General features: G+C 41.6%; 1 protein-coding gene across 2 annotated transcripts in view; it reads right to left on the reverse strand.

Moving 5' to 3' along the window:
* Positions 1–16,968, reverse strand: part of LOC138304332 (integrin alpha-M-like) — a 628,283-nt gene that overhangs the window by 539,908 nt on the left and 71,407 nt on the right. For both annotated transcript variants that reach the window (XM_069244296.1, XM_069244297.1), the window contains exon 2: positions 1,208–1,316. In XM_069244296.1, coding sequence (XP_069100397.1) covers positions 1,208–1,316 — 109 coding nt within the window. The remainder of the gene's footprint in view (positions 1–1,207; positions 1,317–16,968) is intronic.

Genomic DNA, 16,968 nt, shown 5'->3' on the forward strand with positions numbered 1-16,968 from the left:
AAATACACTTAGGCCTTGGAAATGCTTTGTGAAGTGGATTCTTTGGGACTATGCCTAAGTTCATATTGCTTTTAGTAGCTAGTTGAGTGCTGATTTGTATGAAAGATTTAGACTAGTCTTTATATCTTTCCATGAGTTTGTGATCATTACCATTAAATGATGTTGTGAGTCTGTATAACTTTATTGTGTCAAGCATATGACAAAATAAATTATTCTCTTGGTAGTAGCTGTAGTTAGAGAAGATTATTTCTTCATCTGGGTGAAGATTATTTTTAAAAGTATCTGTTCGAATTTTTCCTTGTGAATTTTTAAATGTTGCAAACATTTGTGTCAGTAAAATATCGACACTAAAATTTGCACTAAAATACAATATTTATTTCAACCATAGAAAGACTACAAAGAGGGAAGATGTTTTATACACTTTTATTGTAGAGTAAAATTTGAAAAACAGACTTTTGAAACAAAAATAGTATATTTGGTAATTATGAATTGTCTACAAAAATATTTTGAATGAAGCTTTGGTGAATGAACTGAAGGGGAGGCTAGCATTGAGTTGTGTGAGATGTAGGGGTTTTGCCTCTTCTTAACACTTTGTCATTTTGCTACAGTCCACTTGACGTGTTTTAATTTAAACCAGATATTACTTTCTATTAAAATCTAAGACATTTAACTCTTTTTAAAACAGTGTTTTTTACCAAACAAAAAGAGAAAAAGAACAGTATTAGTCCATCGACAGCCATTCATTCAAATTAGGGTGTCATCGCAGGAGCTGAGTAGAATGTGGGGCCGATTAACAAAAGCATTTATGAGTACAAGAAGTAGTACTCCAGGAGTACTCTTTTACATGCCTTTATGAATCGGCCACCAAACTTCCAGCAGCCTATATGTGAAAGTGCAAAGAGGGCAAGAGTACTTTCTACATGCACTAAATATATATTAGTAGTCCATGAATGTCCCCATTTCTTATTATTTGTGTCCAATTCACAAAGGCATGTAAGAGTACATAAAAAATATTACAGGAATACCACTTTACATGATCCAAAATGCATTTATGACTAGGCCCCTATGTGAGGTGCTGAAGCAGTTGACAGCAAGAGATGTAGATTGATTTTGGTCATGCTACTATTAAACAACCAATTTTGATGTTTTTGATAATTTCTATTGATATTAATCAACTATTTCCATTAATATTAATCAAGTTACTTACAAGTTGTCTCTGTTTGTTCTGAACTGCACAACGTTCTGTCCAAATCCTTTGGCAGAATCTTCAAAGGTAGTTGGATGCTTTACGTCCACGTTAAAACTTTGGCATGGCACTAGAGTTGAGGCAAAGAAAAGCTGCAGTGAGACGAAACATATTCAAAAGTCTTGTGCAAATGATGTTTACATGTTTTAGAGTTTTGGTCCCTAAGTAGATGTTATTTCAATTTAGCAAACATTTATAGCTGCTTTACTTTTAACCTTCTATCAAAATGTTGGTGCACATATAAAGCTAATGTTTTTATTAAGTTAATGTGTTTTTATGTATTGATTTATTTGGAAAGCAGAATTTATGTCCAAGAGGATCTCTGCACTAGTACTGGTGGAGGATACAGAAACAAGGCAAAGGAAAGTAAGAAATGGAGAATTATGAGAACAGGTACTTTTTAGGTCTAAGTCACAAGCACTTTGAGCTGTTGTAAGTATTGTGGGCTTTTAACCATGCTCATGTCACGCCCATCACTTTCACTCGTTTGTTGGCTTGCCTTTCAAAAATCACTTGATGTAATTGGTAAATGCTTTACATTTGTCCCACCTTCGGGCTATTTTTGTCACACCTTGCAGACTGCCCCTGTAACATGGATACATGGAATATTGCATGGTTGCCGATATACCTCAGCGTGGATGAACTACTTTTTTTGTCCCTCCCCTTTGTGCTGCATGGCAGCCATGGCGCTCACAACACAAACAGGTACAACAGCATGAACTTGATCTGCGGGTTTGCAAGGCTGGTCAAAAAGTTCACTGTTACCCAATCATAGTAATTTCTTTTGGCTTCTCCCCTTAAAACACTTGAAATTGGTAAAAGCTTTACATAAAAAAGAAATCCTCAAAGCAAAAGTGTCTCTCCCGGCACAGTTGAAGAGCCGATACTACAATAGTCACTGCCCTCGGTAATCTTGCCTCATAATGCTTTGCAGGGCATTACTCTCACAAAACACTTTTGCTCATAACTCAGCCTGTGGTGGTCCTTGGACAATGGGACCACCTACAAAACACTCTTTCTGTCTGCATCATCTCTGGGTCCCCACACTAGTTTAGTGGGGTCCCAAAAATAATAACCACGCCCACCATTCAGTGTTGTTTAAGGTTTCTGAAGGCTAAAACTTTTGTTTTACAGCTGGGGGAAGTTTTGATTTAAAGGCCTTGTTTGTAATATCATTGCAATAGGCCTCCTAGCTCTAGAACCACCCTCTAGGGGCTAAGAATATGGTTACACAGCATTACTTTCTCCAGTTTTTTTCTTCATGGGGTTATGCTCTCTGGGAGCTAACAATATGGCTACATGGTCATGTTTCTTACAAATTATATTTTTGTTATGCTGCCCTTTAGGGGATGTTTTGAGCATTACAGTTGAATGCTAAAAGTTTCTTTCTGATAAAGGTTTATATGATAATTGTATATGTTTTAATAAACTCACTTTATTACAGTTATGACCATAATTCAGGGCAACATAACATCCTTATTGCACTATGACTGTTTGGACTCTCTTGATATGTTTAGGGGATCCTTCTAGTTTAATTCTCCTCTGTGGCTGTCTTGTGTCTTTTTTTGGGGAATTGTGTTAGCCAGCCAGCAATTCTGATGGTGGGGTGGTGAAAATGGTATTCTATTGGAATTAGCATAGCGGATTTAAATTAGGATGCTAACTGGCAACATTTTCATATTTTTCTGCAGATAGAGGAAGTAGGTAAATGGAAGTGCTTTATTTATATGCAGGGCCACTTGAATTATATGGCAGGAAAAGATGAAATTATGAGGAAGGGTTGACAAATTTATGCGGCAAGAAGCTCTAACTCAAGCAAATGCGAGACCTATTGCATTGTAAATGCTTGTTAAACCTTTCCTAAACAGTGTGCAGGAGGAGGCTTGCCGAAGTTCAAAGGCCTGGTTATTCCAGTGTGGTGCAGAACAATGAAAGAACGGCCTTCAAAAACTGAGGGACTTACAGGAGTGTTGTTGTTGGGATTTCATGGCAAAGCCGGGAAGATATTAATCTGGGAGTGATACTGCAGAGGGCTAGATATATAATACAGAGAGCCTTGATCTGATTTCTGCTCTTGATCAGGAGCCAGTGCAGGGTGCAGCATGCTACATCACTCTGGCAAACCTCCTGAGGCCAGCCACCAAACCAACTGCTAGGCTTTGCACTCTGAGGTTTGGCAATTTGGTGTTCCGGCAGGCTGAAGTACTTGGCTGTGCTGCAGTCAAGTTGCAGCAGAATAGTAGCATCTGGGGACCAGAGCTATTCTGAGAGGGAAACTGAAGAATATCTCACCCTTCTATTGACTCTTAATCTGTTACTCTAGTGCTGCAATGTGCTTAGTGTGATACAATCAACCAAGTAAATAAATCAATTACCTATAAATAATGAAAGGAAACTAGAAAGAGGCATTAGCAGAACTAATAGGTCTAACTTACATTTTGAGTTATAAGCACCACCTACTACCTATGCTAAAGCTTTCTGACCGTGGCCCAGAAGCAGAATGAGAAGGAGCCAATGGGCATGATGTACAGCAGCAGCTGATATATTTTGTAATAGCACCAGACAAACTGAAGAGGAGCAGCGGATTGGCAGCAGAAGGAATGGGAGCCATCAGCCATCCACAGCCCTGTTGGAGATTGGGCCATTTGCAGGCACACTGAACAACACTCTTTTCAACCTGCTGCTGGGGGTGCTGAAAGACATCAGACGCCTGATCACAAAATAAAAAGGAACAGCCAGCTGTGCAAACCATGGTGAACATGTTGCTAATCTTGCAAGATATTGGCCACCTTGTCATCAGACAGTCCTGGTGTGAAAAGTTGTCATGGCCATCGTAGGGTCAAGTTCACATGCGAGCAGAGACAAAAGCACCTGAAAATTTGTGAGACTGAAACAAAAGTTTATTTTATGAATATAAATGCACAAGTTATGTAAGTAATTAAATATGATGAAAAATTATTAGGATTGACCAGACATTCCTTCTTCATCCCAATGACAGCGAAATGAAACACCCAAACTGTCAAAAGAAAAGCAGTTAGAATAAAATACTCCTGTGGGCCGATCCAAGGTGGGACTGACAATGTCTCATGTCTGCGGCTGAAGGGTTGTGAACCAAAGAAAGCAATGGCTGTGTCACTCACTCAGCTGGTTTAAACAGCAGAGGCGATGTTGGAACTGTTACCCCCTGGAAGGCAGCCCACAAGCAACAAACCCTTAATTCATACACTACCCTCAAAGGGTAGAGTGGTGGGACAAAATAAGAAAATATAAACTTGTGGCACCAGTCCTGCTCTGCTGGGTTGCAGCACTGCACTCCCTGGATATTTTGTGTTCGTGTGGATGTAAAGCACTGCAGATAACAAGAAGAGTAGTTTACCAACAGTTCTCAGAATACAAAGAATATGATTTATTCACAATATTGTACACTTATAGGTTTCACCACAAGCACTAAATGAGAGCAGGCAAAAAGCAAGATTTATGACAGGAGTTTCTGGCGCTCCCAAGAATCATTTTACATTAAGTTCTCAGTACAAGCTTATATACATATCTATAGTGTGCTCTAATAATTATTCTCTAGTTCTTATTACAACACTTTGTCAAGCACTGCAGGTGAACATATTTCAGTTCTGATATAATTCAAGACCAGAGCACCTACTAAAGGAGAGCAGAGCTCTAAAGCTATTGAAACAAAGGTAGTGTTTGATTTACAGAAAGTGAGCTGTTGCTATTCTGAGCTCAGTCTTATCAATAGTCTTAGGGTTAATCTGAGGATTAGTGAGTGCTAACCTGTGATCAAGTACTTAGCCTTGTCCCTCCTACTTAAAATGGAATCCAGAGGAAGTCCTTCTAGCTGTAGCGCAGGGAGCCGAAGAGTAAGAGGAATTGCCACACTGGAAGCGAAGACGACAGACGCGTCAATGGAGTCAGGATCACAGGAGCTGCAGAGAGGCTTGGACTAGGGAAGACTAGAGTGCTGTAGGAATCCGGCCAACTCAGGAGGTGAGTGCAGGGATGATGCTTGCTCGGGACAGGAATGAGGCCAAGCACCAACTCGAATTTCAGGTGTGGTTTGAATACTTCATGGGTGTGGCTGACTCCTGAAAGACACGTGGCTCACATAGGGGACAGGAAGGTTCCAATGGGCCATGGGAGAGAACACCTGTCAGCCTAAAGGTTTTGACCATTTATGCAAGCAGGTGCAATCAATTAGCATTAGCAGGTCGAGTTAATAGGTCATGGTAGCTTGAACCAATAAAGAGACTCAGGTGGAATAAATTAACATTAGCAGGTGGAGTCAATAGGTCATGGAAGTTGGAATCAATATACAGAAGCAGGTGAAATCAAATAACAATATCAGGGAAGTCAATAGGTCATGGCAGTTGGAACCAATAACCAGGAAACATGTATATTCCTCACAAGTGTGCACATAGAAAAACTAATTGAACAACAGTACCAGAATGTTCTAATTGTCTGGAAAGGGGCCTGCGAAGTGGTTAAGTGCAGTGGACCATGGGGCCTGAGGGGAGTTTATCCTGGTGTCACAGGAGGCCATGAAGTGCCACAGGGAAAATACAACATGAACCCTGAGTGCCAGACCCTCTGTACAGTGGGATCAAGAGGGAGTTGTGACAGGCTGAAGGGACCTGACCGAAAGCCAACTATTTTTTTTTGTGGTAAAACAAAAGGCTTTGGCATAGGCTACACCTAAAAAGAAAGAAAATTAAAATGTAAGGGCAAACTGTGGTAAGACTACATCCTCAGCTCCTTTCTTGTCCTCCTCCTTACTAATTAAGGTATAACTTTACCCTCTGAAAGAGGCACACTACTTCCTAAAAACGAAGGCCCATATTTAAAGAAAAATTAGAGGGCACAACGTTGCGCTAAAATTGGCAGTGCCGTGCTCCTTCATTTCACAATGCAGGGATGCGCCATATTTAACTGAATAGGATGCACCCCTGTGTTATCCCCTGCGCTGGTGCTAAATTTAGCTGCCACCGCCAACACAGGCATCCTTGCAAGGATGTCTGCTTTGAGGGGTTTGATTGATTATGTGTTAGAAGGTGTCCCTTCCTACACATAAACATTCTGTAGCACACACAGAAGTTCCAAATCGTCTTTTTGAAATGATTGTTTATGTGCATGCAGGAAGGAACACCTTCTCATACATAAACAGTCATGGCTGGCATTTTGCTCTTTCTATGCAGTGCTGTAGGATCCAGCACACATAGAAAAAGCAAAAAATGAGGAGGAATAAAAGTATTCTTCCTCATTGTGCCTAGCGATTTTGGCGCTGCCTCAGGTTTACGAAAACTCGAAAATCTAAGGCAGCATCAATATGCAATGGGTGTTGCTGGGGCCTGCTGACAGCAGCACCCACTGCATGCCCCTTCCACACAAAGGCCTGCGTGGGAAGGGTCGTACTTACAAGCTGGTGTGAAGCCACAAAAAGTGGTTTAACGCTACTTTGTAAATACGGAGTAGGACATATCGTGACGCTCCAGTGGTGCTAGGGGCTCATAAATATGCCCCTAAATAACTGCGGTCTGTGGCCCGTCGACTTATTGTTCGGGTTTGGTATAGTGAGAACAAAGGTGGATCCCTATTCCTTGGGGGAGTTGTAAGCGAGGGAGCAGGGACTTCCTAAGCCCTGCCAACCTGCTACCTGCTTAATATTTAAGACTTTGACATGTTGCACAGCGAGGCACCTGCTTTTTTGCAGCCATGTCATCACATCGGAACGAGGAAAGCTACAATAAATATTTGCAGAAACCATGACAAAATAAAACAAAAATTGCAAGAAGGCTGGCAGCCAACAACAGACCTATTAGCTTTGCCAGTGCTTGGTTGTTTTGGTCCATCATTGAAAATACCTTTAGGGGCCATAGTTTTGGAAGCAAACTCAATTTTTCATCTCAATATCTTAAGCTATCTGGACTTCCAAACACTGAAATAAACAGATGAAATCTGCTAGAATTCTTTGAGGCCATTCATGGTTGAATGCACCATCGCTATACGTACTTTCGATTCGATTGTTCGGATTCTGACATAACCGCATAATGTGTCCTAGCCCCTACACTTTTCCTTTTATACATAAACAATTGCATCAATTACCTAGCAAACTGTACCAACGACTCGCCTAAGTTGGCAGGGAATAAAGTGCCATGCTTGCTTTACGCGGATGACACTATCCTGCTGGCTAAAACATCTATGGAAATTCAAAATCTGGTCAATCAATTTTGTGTATTTTGCAGAGATTACGGGCTGGATATCAATGCCAAAAAAACAAAACTTATGATATATAGCACCCCGAATAAGAAAATAAAAGCAAACATAGTGATGGATTCAGTCTTTTTGGAGAGGGTAACGGAGTATGATTATCTGGGCATTAGATTATCGGATAAGGGCAGTTGGGATGCAGTCATAAGAAAAGGGGCACTTATTATCAGCCAAAGAGGTGGAGTGCTAGAACAAAAGGCTAATGCCGTAGCAAGCCCCCCTCTGATCCCTATTTCCAAAATCTATAAAGTCCAAATCCGTGCTGCTGCCCTCTACGGAGCGGAACTCTGGGGTTCTTATAGACAATTGGATACCCTTCAAACCAAAGAAAACTATTTTTTCAGACACATATCTAGGTTAGGGAAGGGCACGCCGATGATTCCCCTAAGATTAGATCTGGGTATAAATAGTATTAAAGACACAGCAAGCTTAAGGCCACTTCTATATTGGGTTCCATTATGGAAAACGGAAGAACTTGAGCCCTTCAGGGCAGCAATCGAAGACCTTATAACACCTTTCCAGGGATGGGAAAAAGTTTGTTGGTTGAGGGAGATGAAATCAGGTTGGGTTAAGCTGGGCTTCCCCCATTATTGGGAGAATCCTGAGATGATTCCTGCTAATGCTAGATTGTTGATCAAAGAGCGATATTGGGAAAAGTCTACAATGAGTTTTTTCATTGAAATGGGCCAGGTCGGCTGACAGCAGAGTTTCTGCTGGTCAAACACGAACCCCGGCCCGAAAACTTCCTGGATCTCCCTATACCAGCACGTGCCCGAGCCTTATTCCTTCAGCTTAGATACGGAACATTAGCAGTTAACAGCTTTACGGCCCGTTGGTCGATCAACAGTCCCATGTCTGATAAATGTATAAACTGCCACTTATGTAAGGAAACTCCTGAGCATGTTTTATTTTTCTGCCCCTTGTATAAGTGTCCTAGAGGAAAGTGGATTATCCCCCTGTGCAAGGTTTTGCTATTGCATGATCGAACCAGTGCCTACACACTATGCAAATATGATACTTCCACGTTGATAGTAAGCTCAGTCTCCAAATATTTGTCAGCACTATGGACTATTCGTAGTAGGACTATTTTAGACCCTAGTCTACTGGCTGAAGAGAGGTCTAGCAGCTAGTGGACGAGGATTTTAGATGGCTAGGGAATTCAGATACGATTACCTGTGTTGTTTTACCTATGGATTAACTCCAAAGATATTAGCTTTTATAATGTCTGTGTTTTTTATCGGGTATTCTTACTTAATTGATTCATAGCATCGCAGCATATAGCACCTTGCAAATGGCAAGATTTAACTCCCATGAATAATTTATTTAAGAAATGAGGTTAATCCTATGGTACCCTTTTTAATGTCTGGTTTATAATCGTCGCAAGTATGAAGTATTTTATGAAGTAATACGAACCACTTTTTATGCATAATTTGTATTAGAACAGTTTTTTTCTTCTTTTAAAAATTTGTTTACGTATGTTTAGTTTAAAATACATGGCATTCTGAAGTTTTTATAGGCACTACCAGAAAAGATTTAGTATACTATTCGGTTTTCTCTACAATTGTCTTGGTAAATGGTATCCAATAAGCTAGGAGGCATCAATTAAGGAGTATCATTTAACATTTGTTCTGTTGGACAAAGAGTGTATTAATTGCATTTGTTCTTCTCCCTTTTCCTCTTCGTGATGGTTATGATCTCTGTTCTATTTTTTTTATTTTTTATGTATGGTTCGTTTTTATGCATTTTAATGGTCTAATTTTAGACCGAATAAATAAATAAATAAAATAAAAAAACGCATAAAAGCAATAAGAGAAACATTTCATTAAAGAAAAAATCCATCCTATACTGAAAGTACATAAATATTGATAATATAAACAGATCTTTTAAGAAAAAACATTATAAAAAGAAAAATAAACATACATAAAAGCTCCTTTTAATGTGTTACCCACTCAAATTCTTGTGCATCAATGTAGTCCTCGATACAAATTTGAACACAGCTAAACAGATTTCATGGGAGTACAAATGTAGTAAAGCAGAGCTGTTCTGAATTGTCTGAATTTAAAACGTTGCAGTAGCGGCTTTAGGAGTATTGTCCGGGGCCTCATAGCATTTACAAAAAATCATCTAAAGTGCAATGTGTATTGTTCACTAACACCATCAAACGGGCACCTAGCAAGTGGGGAAGACAAGTCATTTTCTCTAGGGAAGCACATGAAACAATGAATAATGTTGCAGCTGAACCATTTTAAGACACGTCTATGTTGAGGAGTATGCGCATGTTCCATGTATAATTTTACGCCCTCAGATAGTTAACAGCAATTGATGATTTAAACACGGCCCTTTCCACACTGCCTGTAAAATCTTTCATCCTCCAACACATTAATTCACGTGCTTAATTTCCACCTTTGCAAATACATGTAAGGAGGTGGGGACTTTAAAAATGTCAAGCATGCCCAGACTGCCACAAACAGCACTGGCATTTTTAAGCTATGGAACTTTACCTGCGTGATCCACAGATAAGCAGTCATTCACAATCTATCTGTTCAGACATGTCTCAGACTGAGTCCAAATTCTATGTCAAAGTTAAAGAGGGCATACCTTCTAATAAGGTCTTCCCGGAAAGTAAATCCCAGCTCTTCATGACAAACATAGGTAGAAACACTTTCTTCAGCAGGGGTCTTCCGCAAACTGTAGTTTTCATAATTTAACGTACCCCCAGACACCTGGTCCCATATTGGTCCAAGGAAGTACAATTTACCTTGTATATAATATATAACCTTTAAAGGTCCTTCCTCACCAATTTTGCTGAAAAGATTTTTAGTACAACAACTGATTTATTCATTTGCATTGTTCTGACTGTAACCAGCTGTACCCAAGTGCCCCAAAAATCAAACAGCATTCCCAAATAGGAAAAGGTGTGTGTCAGATCAAGCTAGGTATCACCTACTTCAAACTGGTAAGATTTCTCTGCCTTCGGTCTACGTTTCATAATGAAGGTTTTTCACCATTTCACTCTCAAGTCTAAGGAAGCCATATATTTAATAAAATGGTCAATCAAATATTGCAGGTCCTTAGGAGTACACGCAATTAGCATAGCATCATCTGTATACAGAAGTGCAGATGTTGATCTCTGGCCAGTATGAGGAACATCATTGCTTACTCCTCAAGGACTCTGCTCAAATTGTTGATATACAGCGTAAAAAGGAATGGCGCCAGGACACAGCACTGTCCTACTCTAGGGCCAATACTTAACTCCTGTGTGTATTTCCCCATGAATCCCACACCCTTCTCTGGTGTAAGCAACAGTAGATTTCTCTCAAAAAATTAATGAGGACATTCTATGCCCATCTTAATCATCACATTGCATGATTTACTGTGATTTACACAGTCAAATGCACTGGAAGAGTCTATGAATGCTATATAGACAGGACCTTTGCTTGCTAAAGTATATTTCCCATTGAGGAGACTGAAATTGAGTCATTGTTTGACTTTTTCCACCACCTTTCTGAATCCATACTGAGTATCTGGCAAAATTTGTTTTTCCTCAGCCCAAGTCTCTAATCTCAAGAGTAATAATCTTTCCGCCACCTTCAGGAGTGAGTCTAAAAGTGAGATCAACTGATAGCTTTTTGACACACAGAAGTGCCAAATCATCATTTTGAAATGATTGTTTATGTGCAGGAAGGGACACCGTCCCACACATAAACAATCATGGCTGGTAATTTGCTCTTTCTATGCGGTGCTGCAGAATCCAGCATACACAGAAAAAGCAAAAAACGAGGAGGAATAAAAGTATTCCTCCTCATTGTGCCTTGCGATTTTGGAGCTGCCTCAGGTTTACGAAAACTCATCAATCTGAGGCAGCATCAATTTGCAATGGGTGTTGCTGTGGCACGCCGACAGCAACACCCATTGCACTCACCTTCCACGCAAAGGCCTGCGTGGGAAAGAGTCATTTTTACAAGGTGGTGTTAAGCCACAAAAAGTGGTTTACCGCCACCTTGTAAATACAGAGCAGGGCATAAAATGTAAATTGGAAATTGGAACAATCAAGGAGGCAGGCCAACATGTTTATGTCTCAATTTATAAACAGCTTTCAGGACATTCGAAAGTTGATGCCAAATATCCAAATTAGTTTAAAAAAGGTCAACCGGAACCCCATCAGAGACTGGGGCAGGTGCGGCCCGTCCTTTAGGGCAGAGGGGCCACGCCCCCCCACCTTTTGCCCATCATGAAGAGTGTCTGTCAGGCTGAGCAAAGGTCACAGTCTCACTGACCCCATCCCACTCTGTGACGAGGCTGAGACTGCTGCCTTCCCTCACTGGTGGACCTAAGGTCAGCCAGTGAGGGAAGGCAGCAGTCCCAACCCTCCTGGGACCTTCGAGGCTGAAGGTAAATGTGTGTGTGTGTGTGTGTGTGTGTGTGTGTGTGTGTGTGTGTGTGTGTGTGTGTGCGTGTGTGTGATCGTTTTAAATGAATGTTTGGTGTGTGCGTGCATGTTTGAATGTTGATGAGTGTTGTGAATGGATATGCGTGCGTGTGTGTGTGTGAAAGTGTGTGTGTGCGAAAGTGTGAGTGTGCTTCCCGCCCGCACCCCTCCCTGTTAAAACTGCTGGCCTCCACTGGACTGGGGACTTTTCCACTATGACTGCTATTAAAAGCAGTAATTAGCTCATCCAGGGATACAAATAAATGATCTGTTTCTTGATCATTCTTGGAGACCCCATGTAACTTAAAATTGCCCCCTCCATGGGCACAAAGACCTGAAATGAATAGATCTCAGAAAAATGGATCTCCGAGTCTTCTGACGATACAGCATTCTCAATCAATGTAGCAGATGACTCTCTGAATTAAGGATTCTGAATGATCTGCCAGAAAGCCTTGCTATCCTACTAGCATTGATTAGTGCTGTCCAAGCCTCGGATTTTAATTCATCCCTCCTACGTGTCAACCCAATCTTATAAGCCTGTCTGAGGCCACGACTTCACTACCAACTCTAATGGGTCTGTGCAAGGGTTTTGGTGCACTTTGAGTGACACCAGCCTTTATGTCTCCATCGAACCCGGGAGTTGTACATGTGATTCTCTCTTTGACACACTTAGCAATTCCCAAGAAAGCATTCCTAATATCCACTATTATCAAGGCAAATGTTAACTGAGGTATAGGCATAGCAGAAAAGATTTGAAAGAAAAGCATCAGGAATAACTCTGCTCCACTTCAAACTAATAGAGTTTGTAGAGACAACTTCAATGTCACATATACATTCAGCTCCTCTGGTCTTTGAGTCAATACCAGGGGAAATAATTACTATGCTCTGGGAATTATGTTCACTTTACAGAGCATGATATACTTAAAAAATCTAAATCAAATATCTAGACTGTCTAACCATTAAGGCATAATTGAAAGGAGGTTGTGGTACACTAACCTCATTGGCAAAAAACAGATTATAATTAAAAAGTAAATTATTTAATCTTTCACTGCACCCAAAAAGAATTAAGCCTTCATCAGTATGATGCACATAGCCTCCCACTTATCTTGCTGGTGATGAGCAGAGGTAGATTTTGAAATCATCCCAATACACATGGTTAGCCACTCCTATTGAACACCAAATTGCCACCAGATCTTTTTATTAGCTTTTATTCACATATCCGTTTTCCCCAGTAAAGATGTTATTATCAAAATTAAATATAAAGAGGCATATGTTCCTCAACATTTTAAGGTCAGTTACCTGGTAATAAGGAGAGTCCAACTTGTTACTGAAAACGCCCCCTGGAATTAGAGTGGGGACATAAGTAACAAGCCTCCCCTTTAGCCCTGCCCAGCATAGAAGTTGAGGCTGAAATATGGAATGTGGTAAAACTCATGATATAGAGATAATCAATCATCCATGTCTCATGGAGACAGAGACCTGAAACTGTTTGACAAAGGATAGCTAATCTTCATCATGCATCTTGATCCTGATACCTGCTATATTCTGAAAAACAAGGCTTAACCTGTGAACCTGAGTAAGAGTATTATCAGGGTTACTCGAGTTGAAAGACCTTATAATGCAAGACTAAGTGGTAACAAGATCCATGCAATTGGCAAATTGTGAACCAGTACTGAGTACTATGTCTACAAATGGGCTAGGAAACTCTGGATTATTTATCACAAGCAATCTTCTAATTTCATCCCTAGGAGTTAAAGCTGTAGAACCAGTATTGGTACTATGAGCCAGTAGCCAATCATTATCATTCATTGTCCTCAGTACAGAGAAATGATTCACAGTAGGAACATTGAGAGCATGACTACTGTTCTCCATATTCTATGGGCTTATAAAAACAACCCAGTGAGACAAAATTAATATTTGTGTTAGGACACTATAAGGTTGCTAATTTGTGAGAAATCAGACTGAATAAATTAGAAAACATACACTTCATGACAATACAGTTCCCAGGGTCCTTCTTTGTACTCCTGCCAACCCAACTTACCCTGCAAACCATATTGAGATCATCAAAGAGCTCTCTGGTCAAAACTAATTTCTGTCCAATCCAATAAATGGATGTATTCTTACAGTTCTCCCAAGGCTCCATCTGATTGTTTTCTAGGGGTGAAACATTTTATAATACAATAACCCATGGAGTGGCCTCAGGTCGAAAATATAAGCTATCTTGTTGGCTAATAAGAGACTGCTTAACCTCAGAAGAATTTGATGGCAAACTTGGGTCATAGGATCCAAGTGATTACTGCATGTCTGTCACAATTTGAAGGTCATCTCCTGCCTTCAGCAGACAGTCTCACCTCAACGTTGGGCCCTTCCAAGGGTTCATATGGATGGCCACAACTAAATCATGCTTTGAGCAATAGGGGTGGTGTCCACCTGATGGGCCATCAAAATGTTCACTTCATGCATCATATTGAGACAATAGTTTCAGCCACCTATAATCTAGATATCAATGAGTCCAATTCATTCTTAACCTTCACCCTTTATGACATCCATTAATTTATATGTTTCTGTGCCTGGATTACTTAGGGCATTTTTAGGGTTCTTGTTGTCAGCTCTGATGCGCTGTGTATGTCAGACTCTTTACTTAAATCATGAGCAATTGCTTTTCTTCTCCTTTTTCATGGGGGGGGTTGGTCTCAGAGGCAAGTCTTGAAGGGACTTGAATTGTTATAACTTCGTGGGACACATAAGGCTTTAAAATGGCATTGTCAGAATCCCTTTTCATTCATTCAGATGATTCAATTATAGAATTTTGGGAAAAAACTCTCATTTCTCTCACTGATTGTTGTGCAGTTGCCAGTCCTTCCTCAGCATTACTAATTTCCCTTTCAATAGCACCTATGGATTTTGTTACCAGCTGTAGTGACCGTCCACAAAAGGTGGCCCCTTTTGTCAAAATTTGAGAATAAAAAAAACAGTGTTCAATAAGTCAATATACATTAAAAATTAATAACATCTGATAGAGAATTCTAGTTTCAGATTCCTTACCTTAGAATTTCCCCCAGGCGTCAGACTGGATCCGGAGATTTTTCTTCGAGCAATACCTTTGTGCGTCGGTAGGTGGCGCCGGTCGACTCTGCGGGCATCGTTGGCGTCGTAGTTGCCGTGAGGAAGACGGGAGTAGTATACAGACGCTGCCTTCGCACAGTGACATCAGTTCTTTTCTTCCCACGCAACGCGCTGATTCGCAGAAGTGCTACCCTGGTCTCTTCTTGACCGACTTCGACTGTTTTATTGAGTTTTTGTGAGAAACCTCCTCGACAACTGGCTGTTAAAGGCAGACTCGCCCCAGAAAGTCATCTCCCACCTTCAGACTACGGCGAACCTCCTGCACACGCTGGGGGTTTACTATAAACATGCCGAAGTCACACATGACTCCCTCTCAGACACTCCCTTTCATCTGAGCTGTTCTGGATACAGTGCAGTTTGGGGCTTTTCCTCCTGAAAGGTGAGTCCAAGACATTCAGGCTATGATTCCAATCTTTCGGCCTCTGTCTTGGGTTTCGGTGAGACTAACTCTGAGGCTGCTGGGCCTTATGGCCTCCGGCATCCTGCTAGTAACACATGCAAGATGGCATTTGCAAGCTCTCAGTGGGACCTGAAGTTCCAGTGGGTGCAGCATCAGGGGAATCTCTTCAACATGGTCCAGATCATGAGGGGACTGCAAAAGACCTGCAGTGGTTGCTTTTGAATCCTCATTGGATCCATGGCAGATCCCTCTCTCTTCCCCAACCAGATCTCTCTATAGTGATAGATGCATCACTTCTGGGTTGGGGCGGCCACATGGGAAAGGCGGAGATCCATGGCAGATCCCTCTCTCTTCCCCAACCAGATCTCTCTATAGTGATAGATGCATCACTTCTGGGTTGGGGCGGCCACATGGGAAAGGCGGAGATCAGAAGGCTCTGGTCACCGGCTGAGTCTGGTCTCCATATTAATCTTCTGGAGCTCCGGGTGATCAGGCTTGCATTGAAAGCATTCATTCCCTCTCTCAAAGGGAAAGTGGTGCAGGTGTTCACAGAAAATACTACCGCCATGTGGTACTGCAACAAACAGGGGAGAGTAGGGTCCTGGACCCTTTGTCAGGAGGCACTACGCCTCTGGACATGGCTGGAACATCAGGGCATTACCCTAATGGTTCAACTTGTGGCGGGTTCCCTCAACGCCAGAGCGGACAAACTCAGCCATTGTTGCACAGCAGATCACGAATGGCGTCTCCATCTGGAGGTGGTGCAAGGTCTATTTCAGCAGTGGGGAGAGCCTTGGTTAGATCTGTTCATCTCCTCAGAGAATGCTCAATGCCAGCTGTTTTGCGCGTTGGAGTTTCCAAAGTGGCACTCTCTCGGAGACGCTTTTCGTCTCGAGTGGAACTCCGGCCTCCTTTACGCCTTTCTGCCTATACCTCTTCTGCCCAGAATTCTCAAGAAAATCAGGAGCGACCGGGCCCAAGTCATCTTGGTGGCTCCAGTCTGGGCATGGAGAGTATGGCATCCAGAGCTATTGAGCGTGTCCATCGATCCTCCACTCAGACTGCCTCTTCGGGTGGATCTTCTGTCACAGCAACACGGGACGTTTCTTCACCCAAACCTGTCCAACCGCCACCTTAATTCGAGATTGAGTGGCAACAGTTGATGGCTTTTAAACTTCCACCCAAAGTCTGCGATGTTATCTTGCCAGCCCGGCGTCCATCCACCAAAACTGTATACGCCTGTCGTTGGAATACATTTGCGGCATGGTGTACCAACAAATCTGTTGATCCCTTTTCTGCCCCTCTATCCGAGGTTCTTCTGTTCATTCTTTCTTTTGCCCAGCAGGGCTCCCCTTTGGGCACCCTTAAAGGGTACTTATCTGCCATTTCAGCCTTTCTTAGGCTACCTGATCAGCCCTCACTCTTTAAATCTCCTATTGTGAGTAGATTCCTAAAAGGACTCACCCATTTATTTCCTCCCACTCTATTTAT

Source organism: Pleurodeles waltl, chromosome 7, assembly GCF_031143425.1.
Source record: "Pleurodeles waltl isolate 20211129_DDA chromosome 7, aPleWal1.hap1.20221129, whole genome shotgun sequence".
Classification (NCBI taxonomy): domain Eukaryota; kingdom Metazoa; phylum Chordata; class Amphibia; order Caudata; family Salamandridae; genus Pleurodeles; species Pleurodeles waltl.